This window comes from Amblyomma americanum, chromosome 10 (genome assembly GCF_052857255.1).
Source record: "Amblyomma americanum isolate KBUSLIRL-KWMA chromosome 10, ASM5285725v1, whole genome shotgun sequence".
Classification (NCBI taxonomy): domain Eukaryota; kingdom Metazoa; phylum Arthropoda; class Arachnida; order Ixodida; family Ixodidae; genus Amblyomma; species Amblyomma americanum.
This window is the reverse complement of record NC_135506.1, coordinates 26,220,805-26,233,788: the sequence shown is the minus strand read 5'-3', so window position 1 is coordinate 26,233,788 and position 12,984 is coordinate 26,220,805. Positions and strand designations below refer to the sequence as shown.

The 12,984-nt window shown below is 47.6% G+C and overlaps 1 protein-coding gene across 3 annotated transcripts in view; it reads right to left on the bottom strand.

The window, feature by feature from the left end:
- LOC144106323 (uncharacterized) overlaps positions 1 to 12,984 on the bottom strand; it is a 263,859-nt gene that overhangs the window by 14,115 nt on the left and 236,760 nt on the right. For all 3 annotated transcript variants that reach the window (XM_077639101.1, XM_077639100.1, XM_077639099.1), the window contains 9 exons: positions 12,690 to 12,968; positions 11,094 to 11,531; positions 10,114 to 10,248; positions 8,225 to 8,430; positions 7,343 to 7,480; positions 6,399 to 6,493; positions 5,224 to 5,434; positions 1,502 to 1,688; positions 163 to 285 (listed from right to left, as the gene is read on the bottom strand). In XM_077639101.1, the coding sequence (XP_077495227.1) occupies positions 163 to 285; positions 1,502 to 1,688; positions 5,224 to 5,434; positions 6,399 to 6,493; positions 7,343 to 7,480; positions 8,225 to 8,430; positions 10,114 to 10,248; positions 11,094 to 11,531; positions 12,690 to 12,968 (1,812 nt within the window). The remainder of the gene's footprint in view (positions 1 to 162; positions 286 to 1,501; positions 1,689 to 5,223; positions 5,435 to 6,398; positions 6,494 to 7,342; positions 7,481 to 8,224; positions 8,431 to 10,113; positions 10,249 to 11,093; positions 11,532 to 12,689; positions 12,969 to 12,984) is intronic.

Sequence of the window (12,984 nt, the reverse complement as noted above, 5' to 3'; positions counted from 1 at the left end):
CCTGTACAAGAGTCTTGGAGATGGAACAATGTCGAACGGATTTTCCTGTGCTATGTTCAGCAGGCAGCCGAAGGTAATCTCGCAACATTTTATTCCCTCTTCTTTGAGGCACGCTAACAAGGATAAAACAATTAAAGCAAGAATTTGTCTATATGTACTCACGATGGTCGTCCCAGTAGGCGCAGATGTATTTTTCGGCGCTATGCGTTGGGTAGGAGTAGATCAAAGGATCGGTGAGGTTCTCGATCTTGCTGTCGCCGATCTTTGCCGACAGGACGACTTGGCCTGTTTTCGGTAGAACAAGAAGGACTGGGAATCAGCTTAAGTATTTCGCTGCGAAGAACTTTAAACTGTCGTTAACACATCAGGTTGGGCTAGTTAATAAAGGCTTACTGGGGTCATTTTCTTGGCGGTTTTTACAAACAGACACTACATCTGAGGGACACCCATCTGAGGGACACCCATCTGAGGGACACCCATCCAAGGGACACCCATCCAAGGGACACCCATCCAAGGGACACCCATCTAAGGGAAACCCATTGAAAGGACACCCGTCCAAGGTACACCCACTACATCTAAGGTACACCCACTACATCTAAGGTACACCCACTACATCTAAAGGACACCTTCTAGAGTTCAACTTTTATTTGACGCATACATGACATATATAGCTTTCATTGAGAGCACGCAGGTGCCTCATCATTCACAACAGGTCTAACTGTTACCTCCCCCTCCTGCGTAGGGTGCGATTGCGCAGGTAATCAATTTCTTTCACTGCCAACACCAGGTAAGGAGCGCCAACACACGTGTCACCCGCCTTGTTAATATCAAAGGCTGCAATGATTTCCCTTTCCATTTCCTCTGCTCCCATCTGCATCGCAGACGTAGTGTCGTATGCCGGTGAACAATATTCGCCTCTTTTGCATTGCTTCGCCAATTATCCGCCTCCGGCCAGTGATGAAACAACACTTTGGCGCTCTCTTTTCCTGTCGTTTCGCACCCTTCACTTTGACCTGTGCATATACATTGTCACAGGCAAGGAGGACGGTGCGTACAAATCCCGTTCTGCACACCATGAACTTATTTCGGTGTTTCTTGCTGCAACAGGGCGTCTTCGTATTCGTGAATGCTGAGCATAGCCGTGCCAGCTTATCAGGGGCTGTGAACAAAACACCAAGACCACATTTTCGAGCCACTTTTTTGAGGCGGCCTTTTTTGAGGTACGGCCTGCCCAAGCCCATTTCTTCCTCTTGATTTCGACTGGGATGTCGTTAATACGCGTTTGTTCCTTGCAGAATCTGCGTAAATAAACTACAGAAAGGCTGCCAAGGCCAGTAACCAAAGGACAATAACTGATAAGACGTGAAACACGCCTTCAGCGCTGAAGCTGTCTGACACTGTTGCTCAAATATAACACACATTCGCTGCCTAACTCTCGATTTTCAAGCACAGCTGCGCAAGAAAGGTAGTGGAGATATGCCGTATGTAACCCTCTGCTCACCTGCGTTGATGAGGGAAGTGGGACTGCGCCTAGCTGGCCGGAAGAACTTGTCGTTCCGGTAGGAGACGAACGCTATGCGCGGGCCTTTCTCCACCTCGTGGATGGGACGGTAGGGCTCGCCCGCCGCCAGGCGCGATTTGTTGATCGCCATGGACAGCGCTTCGAACGGGATAGTGATCACGATGGTCTGCGAACGTGGCGTTAAATGAGGAGCAAAGTGAGAGGGGGAAATAAAATGATAATAGAAGCTCTTAAAGGATGACACAAGTGAAGAAGGCAACGGCGAATATCCCTCGCAGGAGGCCCTCTAGCCAATGGCGGCGACTGATTAAAATGACGTCCCAGTTATTGACATTTGACGGAGACACTTGCTAGTAGTAAGTGGTTAATGCAAAATAAAAACTAATAGGAAGGTAAAAGATTCTTGCTAACCCCAGCATCTGCCATCACTACGGCGGCGGCATTTGAGCGGGGGCAGCGGAAATAAGATAGCAGGCAGTTTGAAGAAGTGAAATGGAAGAGGTGACAGGACAGCAACAAATTAAGGATGGAGGGAGAGGTGTTAAATACAATATTTACATAACAGTACATTTGTACAAGTTGCGCGCGTGCAGAGTCAATTAAGAAAAACACACGCGCACAACATTTTGCACACAAGAGCTGAGGTGGGCGCCCAGCTGCTAATCAGGCACTTGCTATTCAGGTGCAATTTCGCGCCATACTTCCCGACAACTTTTTATGGCAATGCAGTAAAAGCTAGACAGGAAATGGAAGGAGACGGTCTTTTGCCTCCGTACAGTGAGGTCCTCAGCACTAGCCAGCCTGAAGAGGTCGACGGCATTGTCCGGAAAGCCTACTTTCAGGGCCATTCGCCGCTTCCTTCTTGATGTGTAACCTACTAGACTTTTTTACATCGCTTGGGGCAAAGTCACGCACGCCTGCACCAACACTTCTCTTTCGTTCCTTCACCAAGAACTCTATCCCGAGAAAAAAGGATAGAGGAATGTTTAATGCAAAGAGGGACGGAAATGTCAGCGAGAGGGATGCGGCTCTGGTCTGTTACTCCACTCTGAAGAATGACAAGAGGGAAGCACAGAAAGGAAGAGAAGGTGAAGAGTGGAGGGGCTGAGGTCTTAGGACAATGTGCAACATGAGGTGTCCAAGACATAAAGCAGGTGTCCACACAAACACACACTGTCTAGCATAGATGCCGCACAGTCTTTAACACATGTCTCTGGGACAGGTGATGAGAGCAATAAGAGCACCGCAATAGCAGTACAATTAAGATGATTACTCTCTCTCTCTCCTGGTATGCACTGCTCTAAGCGCCCACATAGAGACTGATCACGTGACCATATGTTGCGCATCACATTAAACAGTGCACGGACTGAAACGTCACTGGTTTCTAAGTTAGTGCAGGGGTATCATGACTGTGTACTTCTATTGTAAGCACACTGCACCTGTCTTGGCACCATGAGGGCATCGTCAGGTGGCAACTGCATGCGATGCAGTATGCTTGAGAATGCGGAGAGGGGCTCTTACCTTTGCTTACGATAGTACCATTATGTCCCGAGAATTACCACATTTGAAACAAGTTTTGCGTTTACAAATTCCAATAGCTATTTGACGAACACAATGGCGAGAGACGGAGATAAGGATGGCTGAATTATTCAAACTGTAGTGTGAGATAGCCGTGCACAAAGTAACCAAGTAACTAATCGTAGAAGGCAACCAGGAGACGCCCGTAGTTTTTAAGTGAATAATAACGCGCTGATAGCGGGACCAAAAGGCAGACAAAGAACGCCGTGACCCCCTTTAGGCTTGCTATCTCCTTGCTTCCAGATGATATACTCCAACGTGCACACAAAGATTCGATTACACCTGCCGTGACCAGCTGTAGCCTAACGCATATCGAAAACCACGGAAACAGAACAGCTTTTCAGCTAATTCACAGCACAGTCGCAGTAAACAGGCTGTTTTTTTTTGTTCCTCATAGAAAATTTCCTGCGATACCCATAACCAGAAATGTCGTACAAACGCATTTTCTCAACAGTGACTTGTTTATGAACGTAATTTTTTTTCGCATATCGTAAGATTCCCGCAAAACATTCAATGTACCAGCAAGAACTCTCCCCTTCAACGCACGACACTGCTTTTCTAAGGCTTTCTAAGATTATTCGGTGTTGGCGCAGGATACTCTTTAAACGAAAGGTTTTGCCATGCACTGGAACATAAGACTACTGCAGCGATATGTTCACATCATGATCATCATGAGTCCGACTACGTCTGTTCTACAGGGAGATCTGCGGCGAATTTCTCTTCTGCACCGCAGCGGCGGCCTAGTGGTCTGAACAGCCGCCTCATATACGGGAGGTGCGGGGTTCGATCCCCAGAGCCGCCGGTTACCCACCGGGGATGCAATGGGTACAAGCTTTCGCCTGGTCTGGTGCTCGGCTTATTTAGGGTAAAATGCTTGGGAAATGGGTCGTTGACCCCACCTTGAAGAAGAAAAATACCTTGTGCCATGGCGCTCTGGTCACAGATGCCCTTGCGCCACGAAAATCCATCATCATCTGTTCTGCAACGAGATCCCGGATTCCTCTACTTTCCCTATTGCCGCTAAATCTTTGTTGGGCTTCTGGATCTCTGACTTCTTTTGTTCCCACTTCAAGACTAGGCTAATACGAGACCTTATCCTCCTGTGGTCGCTACATCGCACCTTTCCGAGGACCTCCACATCCTGCATGATGCCAGGCTGAGCGCGCAGTATCAAGTCTATTCAAATTTCAGTCCCTCCATTTGTTGCTCTTCCACGTTCATTTCCTGTTTTCCCGTTTGCGGAAGAAGGTATTCATGGCACGTAAATTATTGCTCTCTACGACTCTAGTAATCATTCCCTCTGCTATTCCTAGCGCTTGTGCCATAGTCGCCCACTGCCTGGTCTCTAGCCTGCCTCTTGCCTACCTTGGCATTGAAGTCGCCCATCAGTACAGTGCATGTAATTAGAGTATCTTACAGTAATCCACCGTTGCTCACAATTGTTGGTAGCAAATATACTTCATTGGTTTTCGATGGCAGCATTGAATACTCGATGAAAGCGCAGGACAAATTTTGAAAACCAAGCTTTTGCTACACATCGGAAAGTTCACCCAATACCGTCAATATGTTAATAACAGTATCTTATAATATTCCAGAGTTGCCGGAAGAATAAAATCAATGTGCAACAAAGCTGAGCTTTCAGACAGACAAGAAGGCATCCATTCTGTTTACTTCAAGCCGCCTGGGCACTTCAAGACACGCCCCCTTCTACCAAAGTAGTGGGCCTTCATCGGCCTGGAACGCGTCGTTGTTTATGCATATTCTCGATGGGTATTTTATGAGCTTTAGCTCTTAGTCATCACGTTTTTCGATTTCTTGGAGTCTGCTACCACCTCCCTTCGGCGTGAAATTTTCCAAGTCCTAGGTATTCAATATGGCGGCCTCCATAGGAGATCGATATAGCAACCAAATTGGTGATTGAATGGTGACATCACTTATAAATCCAAGATGTCGGCCAATAATGGTAATTGATGACGTCATTAACAGCTAACGCTCGTTACTTCAACGCCTTACAGACGATGGTGGCATCTTTTTTTTTTTAACTCTGCCTGCAGTTTCATAATGCCAGCTTCGGCATAAGAAATGCACGTGTACACACATAAACGCTCACCGATTTCACTCACATCTACGTCCTCCTGTTCGTCACCGGAGAAGTCCTCGTGGAGGTAGTGGTCTCCGTTCGACCGAAGCGAGAAGCTGAGGAAGTCCTGGCCTTGCGAGAGCAACTTGGGGGACCAGGCCACCGCCTTGACTACCAGGTTCTCGTTCTCAATGATCAGGGCACCTGGCCCCAGCACCACATTGGAGGTGAACCTCTCCACCGCAAAAACCAACCTGCGCGTCGCCAGTTGAATCAACCAGATGACCCGGCTATCTATATGAAGCCGTTTTCGTAAACGAATACGGCGTACAATATCATCATCCTCCACCGAATTCAGTTAACTTGTCTATAGTAACGCTCCTCTCAATAACGTTGACTTTCTCCTGTTAAGCGCTAGCTTCTGTCGATGTTTTTCTAAACTGTCAATCGATCTTGCTCTCAGTTTCACGCAATACCGTTTTTCTCAATTTCTTAATATTCAGTACAGGAGTCCAATGGACCACTGGCAATCGCTCTATGTTACTCGACTGTGTGAACACAGCCTGCGCTAAGTTGACCGCCCTCCCTGCTTCTATTCTTCAATAAGCCTCTCTCACTACAACGCTATGTTCGTTGTGCAGGCACAGCCCGCTTACTCTTCCTGCGCTTGACCTCGTACTAGTTGGTATACCGTGCAATGTATCTGCTGAAATTTTCAACACAATCTCAAACCGTATCGCACTCGACAATGCGCATAAAACAGGTTTTCGCGAAAGGAAAATGGCAATAATTAGAAAAGATCTAGTTTAGCTGTCTATTTTGTTCTTGTAATTTCTAATTTTTGCGCAACTCGCTTTTGTGCTCATTGACTGATCCGGTAATGGCTGAACTAAAGGCTGTATGAATTTATAATGCAAAAGAAAAAGTTCAAGATAACATTTCAGTGAGTAATTTGAGTTTTAAATTAAAGCGTGAGTTGCAGACGCAGCAGGAACGATTGAGAATCCTGTGAGCTTCTGAGGAGGGAGATAGTTGAGACTGAGTGTCGGCAAGAAATCAAGTTGTGCTCATTACAGAAGCGTACTTTTTGTGAAATACCGTTCTAGAACACAAAACACATCATTCAGTCAGTGCACTGTGTCAGTTAGCAGCGCCTATAACCACTCTGTACGCGAAGTGCTTGAAAGAGGCCAACGATAACGGGAAGTTGCAGAGTACTTTTCGACGGCGACTCCGTTCGCGTCTCCTTGGTCGATGACACTTTCGTTCAGCGCCAGGAAGTTGCTAATGACATGGATCATGGCTTGGGCGATCTGAAAGGTAAAAAAAAAAATATGGTTCATCGCTCTACAATTGTTCAGCACGTTCCATAAAGCATGAAAAAACCCACACTGTTGCTCGGTATGGCCAAGGTGCGTGTGTGTTGCGCCTACTGCCCAGTAGTCTTGTCCCTATAATCTCGAATTATCCTGCTTCAGCAAACTCCTCGGCCACATCAGCCCAGGATATATTCTGACGTCATTGCTTCGGTTTTCTGTTTCTGTAGGTGGATTTTGTTATGTTTCGTTTTCATTTTATGTGGCCGTGAGGTCAATAATGACGACATAAACCCACCACAGGCAGGGCTACTTCGTTCACTGCGCCGCGCCAAGCTACCCTATACTGCAGCCGCATATTCCGCCGATTTGTTGCAAAATCGCCGCAGTTTCTTTTTCAAGAAGAGATTTGCGCCAAAAAAAAACCCTCTTAAGGCAAGTCAAGTGCGTCGCTGTGCACCTTCATTGGTCGGCGTCTGCACCGGTCGGCCGATGTGGCTTGAAGGCGTTTATTGGCTTGATGGGCCTGTTTCAACCACGGGCCTGTTTCAACCACGGGCCTGTTTCAACCACGGGCCTGTTTCAACCACGGGCCTGTTTCAACCACGGGCCTGTTTAAACCACGGGCCTGTTTCAACCTGAGAACTTGGGCTCTGCAGCCGATTGCAAGGGACATGCTACGCTAACGGGCAACGCGCGGAACAATAGTTGACGCGTTGCGCGGCTGTTTTTCTTGTTTTATTTTTAACCGTGCGCATTAGTTCGGTGATATTGCCCCTGCAGCATAAGGGCATCGCTCAGATTACTCATGTTGCATTATGATAGACGGCTCTACCTGACGCTCACCTTGATGTCTTTAACAGCGTAGTCGACGATAGGCTCGATCTTTTCGGCGAAGCCCTGCAGCTGATCCGGCCGGATGCCGCTGGGGTCATGCGTCAGGAGCTCGAGCTCGGAGGTGATATTCTCGGCCGTCTGAAAGCTCTGCGGCAGAGTAGGTATAGCAACGCAGCAAATAGGGCTAGTTGGTAATGACTCGTGTCGGAAGGAAGGTTACTGCGTTAAAAAGACTACAACGTAAAAGAGGTCTCCGCATGTGCTGTCTTTTACGTGGCCATCTTTGTCTTTTTAGCGCAATAACATTCTTTCATAGATATAAGAAAGGCCGATGAGCTTGGAATCTGGTCGATAGAACAATGCAGAAATAATTCTGAATTCTTAATTGTTCTCTGGAATATACATGGCAGCAGCCAGTGCGACCACCGCTTGAGACCGCAGAATGAGAAAAAAAAATATTGGCAGTGGCTTAATTTGACTAGCCCTGGAAGCTTGCTAAGAGTCTAAGGCTCGTCCATGGCAGCTCCGCTACACGCTCGCGACAGCCGTTCTATATATACCCACACTACCACGTGGCTACGACGTGGTATCACATGGTCTTACGACACCCCATAGGATGTTCTTAAAGTCACAGGTCAACGCAAATGTCACCCAAGGTCAAATATCAATAATCAAAGGTCAGTGATCAGAGGTCAAAGGCCAACTAAAGGTCAAAGGTCAACTAAAGGTAATGGGTTCCACACCATAACCGTACCACATATGGTCGTACACGGCTTAAGTGGCTGGGCTGAAGGTCTTTCGAGGTCATTCTCCGGCCTACGCGATGACTGGTTTACCTAGCGTAGTGAAGCTGTTCGCTTCGATATAAGTGAGCACGATGCTTTCCCTTGCCTTGTATCGGCAGTGCTGGGCGGAGACCTTCACCCAGGCGGTCTGTCCGCTGGAGAGGAGACGGCACTTCCGGCGCGCGTACTTGTACTCATTGGCCGGGTTGTACGCGCCGTAGGGGCACTCGACCTTGGCCACCGACCCATGCGGCACGGGCTGCCAGTGGAAGGTGCCTTTGTCCGTCTGCTGGAACTCCTCGGGGCACGAGTCTGTTGGGGCAGCGGTCGTCCAGCGCAGTCAGGCGAAATGTGCTTATTTATTTATTTATTTTACCCTCAAGGCCTGGGGCATTACAGAGGGGAGTGGTTGAATGAGATACAATACAGAAAAGATAACACGAAGCAGACAAATTAATGATCAACATATACAACGGTGGCTAATGCGGTTCTAAAATGGGTAATGGTTACTTATTAACACGAAAATGACTGAAACGTGCTTAGAGGACAAGGTTCCTAATCATTTTACACCGGGAACATCGGTAAACACTTAAAATGGCATTATCTGCGCACATGGAGTGTACATGACGCTTGAGGAATGCAGTCAAAGCTCTCGTCACTCATAAGTTAACGGAGCCGTAAGCCCCAATACACGTAAAGGACACATCACGACATCTATCAGCCATAGACACAAAGTGTATATAATGAACTTACATGATAGATGATGTGACAGCTACACAGGTAGAATACGAAATGATATGCACCGTGGAGACCCTTGAGTAGCTTCGTGCGTATTTAAAAAATATAAAAAAGTACACTTAATGAAGGTCTAGCCCAATAAAGGGGAAAGAACGACCGTGTTGCCCTTTCATTGGCAGAAGTGAAAACAGAACCGGGATATAGACTGCACAGAAGGAAAACAAATAGTAAAAAATTAAACTACAGAAGAAAACAGCGCAGCAGATACTGATGTTTCTGGGACGAATTTAAAAATAAAAAGGCTTCTGTTGCTTTAGGCACAATATACATTTCAGCTTAGCATTAGCACGATTGTCGGTTTGAGCCATTCGGTGTTTAAAAGGCGTAAGCAATGGAAAAACAAAGAACAAACACAGCCAATGTTGTGTATTGCATTCGTTGTTGTTATTGTTGTTAGTGGCTATTAATTAATAAAAGTAGCAATGGAAAGAAAAGATGTTGCTAGCCGCGGCATCTGCCATCGAAACCGGAAGCACGTGAGATGCGACTAGCGGGAATAAAAGGACAGCGAGAGGGAAAGAAAGGGGGAGAGATAGTGAGAAAGGGTATCGGTAGGGCGGCAATATGCATTATTGTTACGTGCTTTGCACGCACGGGGGTTTATTCAAAGAGGGGACCGGTCGAAGCAGGATGGAAGCAGGAAGCCTAGCAGCGTCCTTCAGCTCTCTCTTTTTCTTCCTCTTTCTCCGCGGGTCAGTCCTTCATCTTCTGCTTCTTCCGTCGAGGTTCTGTGGAAGCACGTTACATTATGTACAAATACAGTATTTGGAAACAGTACTGCATTGGTCCTAATTCCTTTTTTTTTCGTGGAAACATTGGTTCCTTTCATTTCTAAATTCCTTTGTGCTAACACGCTGCATAATGCGGAAAGTTTCCGGGGATTTCAGTCATTTTAGTTCCTCCATATGTCCAAACAACACGCCGCCGTTTCATAAAAAAAATAGGGAAAACAGTGTAATCGACAGCTCTGAGAAACGCATCCAAAATGACGTACAGTGTCTGCTTTCACCTGTGGAATGTTTCGCGACTTGTCTGGCCCGGGTTGATCTCGAGCTGAGTCTTATTGAAAAGGTGAAAAAAAAATCCGACTGCCTGAATCATACTCATCGCGCAGTGTTCAAAAAGATGAGTTGGGTGACGCGTGTACAACGGTGTTATCACATGCAGTGCCGTCGTCGATTCGGCTTGGAAGCCTACCTCTGAGTTCGCACAGCGGTCCCCCATAACCTGGCGGGCAGTGGCAGGTGAACCTGTTGATCCCGTCCTCGCAGTCTCCGTGGTTCTTGCATGGGCTGGACAGGCACTCGTTGACATTCTCCTCACATAATTCTCCTGCAGTACCAAATAGAGCGTCCTCTTGGCTATTCAATGTGGCGACACGCTGGTTCCGATACTGGGCGTTTACATGAGTGCGACAATGTCGGGTCGGGCTCGGTCAGCCCGACTGCAGAGGGCAGGTTGACCCTGCCCGACCCGCTTGGATGGAGGATGTATACGCTGCCGCGCCATGGTAGCTCCTATCTTTTTTTTGTTGCGACAGTGTGTCTGCTGGTATAAAGTATTATTTACAAACATATATGCACACACTGGATTCGCGAAGAAAGTCCAATAACATCTGATGGTACGGCCCGAAAATCCATTCCTCTACTTCGGGTGGACGGCCTGGCCGCTTCGCGTGGTTTCCTTTGTCGACACTAGATGTAGCGGCAATCTCAACGCGACAGAAACGGGTTCATGTAAACGCGCCCGAGTCGAGTTAAGTCAGCCCGACATCTGACGCGGCCAAAATCGACCCGCTATCGTGGTGCTTATTTAAACGAGACTACAAAGCCGGCTTACAGAACCACCCACCAGCTCTTACAAGGTACGGCTTCAAAGAAGCACCAGGACTCACATTTGATGTCTACCAGCGCCGTAAAACTGTTCAGTGCTTTCTTTGACGTTCTTAGTTAAACGTTTCTATAAAGAAGTCCTTCCATGGTTTTTCTGTTCTTACTACGAAATGCCTTCCTCTTGAAAAAACTATCAAATAAAATATGTATCGATGGAAAGAATGGTGTTCTGTATTTTTCCCTAGGATAGAGCATGTTACTATATACTGAAAAATTGGAAAATGGAATAAAAAGTTTGCTTAAAAGTTCGCTTGGGGTTAGTGTCCGAGATAGCTGGAGACCCACCCGCGTATCCGGGCAGGCACTGACAGGTGAACTTGACGTCCGACTCGTTGAGGCATCGGGCACCGTGAAGGCAGGGCGCCGAGAAGCAGGGGTCGTACTGGTGGCACGTCTTGCCGTAGTAGCCGTCCACGCAGAGGCAGGTGAAGGTGTGCGACGCGTTCGACTGGCACACGCCGTCGTGCAGGCAGGCCGAGGGCTTCAGCAGGCACGGGTTGAAGTCTGAGCAGTTGCGGCCCGAGAAGCCCGTGAAGCAGTCGCAGCGGTACTCGCCGTGGCTGGTGTTGACGCACGTGCCGAACGTCTTGCACGGCTGCTCCGAGCACGGGTCGAAGTGCTCGCACGCCTCGCCGTAGTAGCCAGGCTCGCACAGGCACCGGTAGCCGGGCCGATCGTCCGTCGTCTCGCACGAGCCGTGCTTGCACACGTTCAGCAGGCAGTCTGGTAGACAGAAGGACATTCAGGGGAAAACGTCATAGTTTAGAAACAAGCTTATATTCACGGAATTTAGGATAAAAATGGTAGTGGTAGTGGTTTTATTAAAAATAATAGTAAAAAGGAAGGAAAAGATTTTTGCTAGCCCCGGCATCTGCCATCGATACTGAAGCACCTGAGCTGGGGCAGCGGAAATAAAGGACAGAAGGAAGAATGGAGAAATGAAATGAGAGAGGTGAGTGGACAAGAACAGAGGATAGGGGCAGAAGTAATATGTGCAAACTATTTACACAATAAGAAATGTGTCCAGGTTGTGCGCGTGATTAGTTCATTTTAGAGGAATTAAATCACACTCGCGCACAGCACTGTGTTGGTTACAACTGGAGTGGGGCGTCCAGTTATTAATCGTTCAAGGTAGAACTCGCGGAGCGTTCGGTCACGGCGTGTAACTACCTGACGGAGAACAGACGGGACGTCAAGCCCGTGTGTTCGAGGAATGCACAGAGGGGATAAAAATGATCCGAATCTGAAATTTAGTAAAATATCCGGCAGGTAATCACTGTGTCACTTGTTTATAGGATGTTGGCCACAATAACGTCTAAAGCACGAATCACCTGATAAATGAAACTAAGTGCGCGAGAAACACTCAGCTATAAGTAATTTCTAGTCAAAATCCACATCGAAAGCGGCTTCCTGAAATGTAACTGGCCTCAGCTAGTTCTTTCAAAAACAAAGAGAGCAGTTTCAAGTTTGCAGTGCAAGAGGCCAATTGCAACCGCTCTTTTCGGTTATCTCGAGTATTTCGTTAGGCGCTGAGTTGCCGGAATATGGTTCTGCTCCTATCTTGACATAAATCCCTGCCACAATACTAATGGAACGAATGAGAGTTGAGTGATTCAATAAAAGGGTCGATTGATTGAAAAAAAAAACCATGAACCAAATACTCAACTCACTGTGTGATTGAGTGACTGATTGGTCAGTCGACTGATCTAGTGCAAGAGACACTAACTGAGGGACTAATTGATAAATTTACTTAGTGCTTGACTGAGGGTTGGAGTAGTTGAATGATAGACGTACCGATCAATAACATATTTGAGTAAGTAATATATAGCATGCACTTAATTAGGTATTTATGTTACTTATGATTGATTGATTGGCTCTCACAGTCGATTCGCGTAGCGAAGCGGTCCACGGGGCTCCCGATGCCCTCTTCTCGCCCATTCCAGGCGTACACGCGGTACTCGTAGTCGGTCCAGGACCTGAGGCCGTGCACCGGCACGCACTTGTCGGCGGCGCCAGTGGTGACGTTGACGGAGGAAGTGACGTTCTCCGCCACCGGCCTGTACTTGATGACATAGCCGGACACGTTGCCGTACAGAGGCCGCTGCCAGCAGATGCGCACACTAGTCTCGTTCACCACGATGGCGCGGGGGTTCTGAGGGTCTGCGGCGAGAATAGA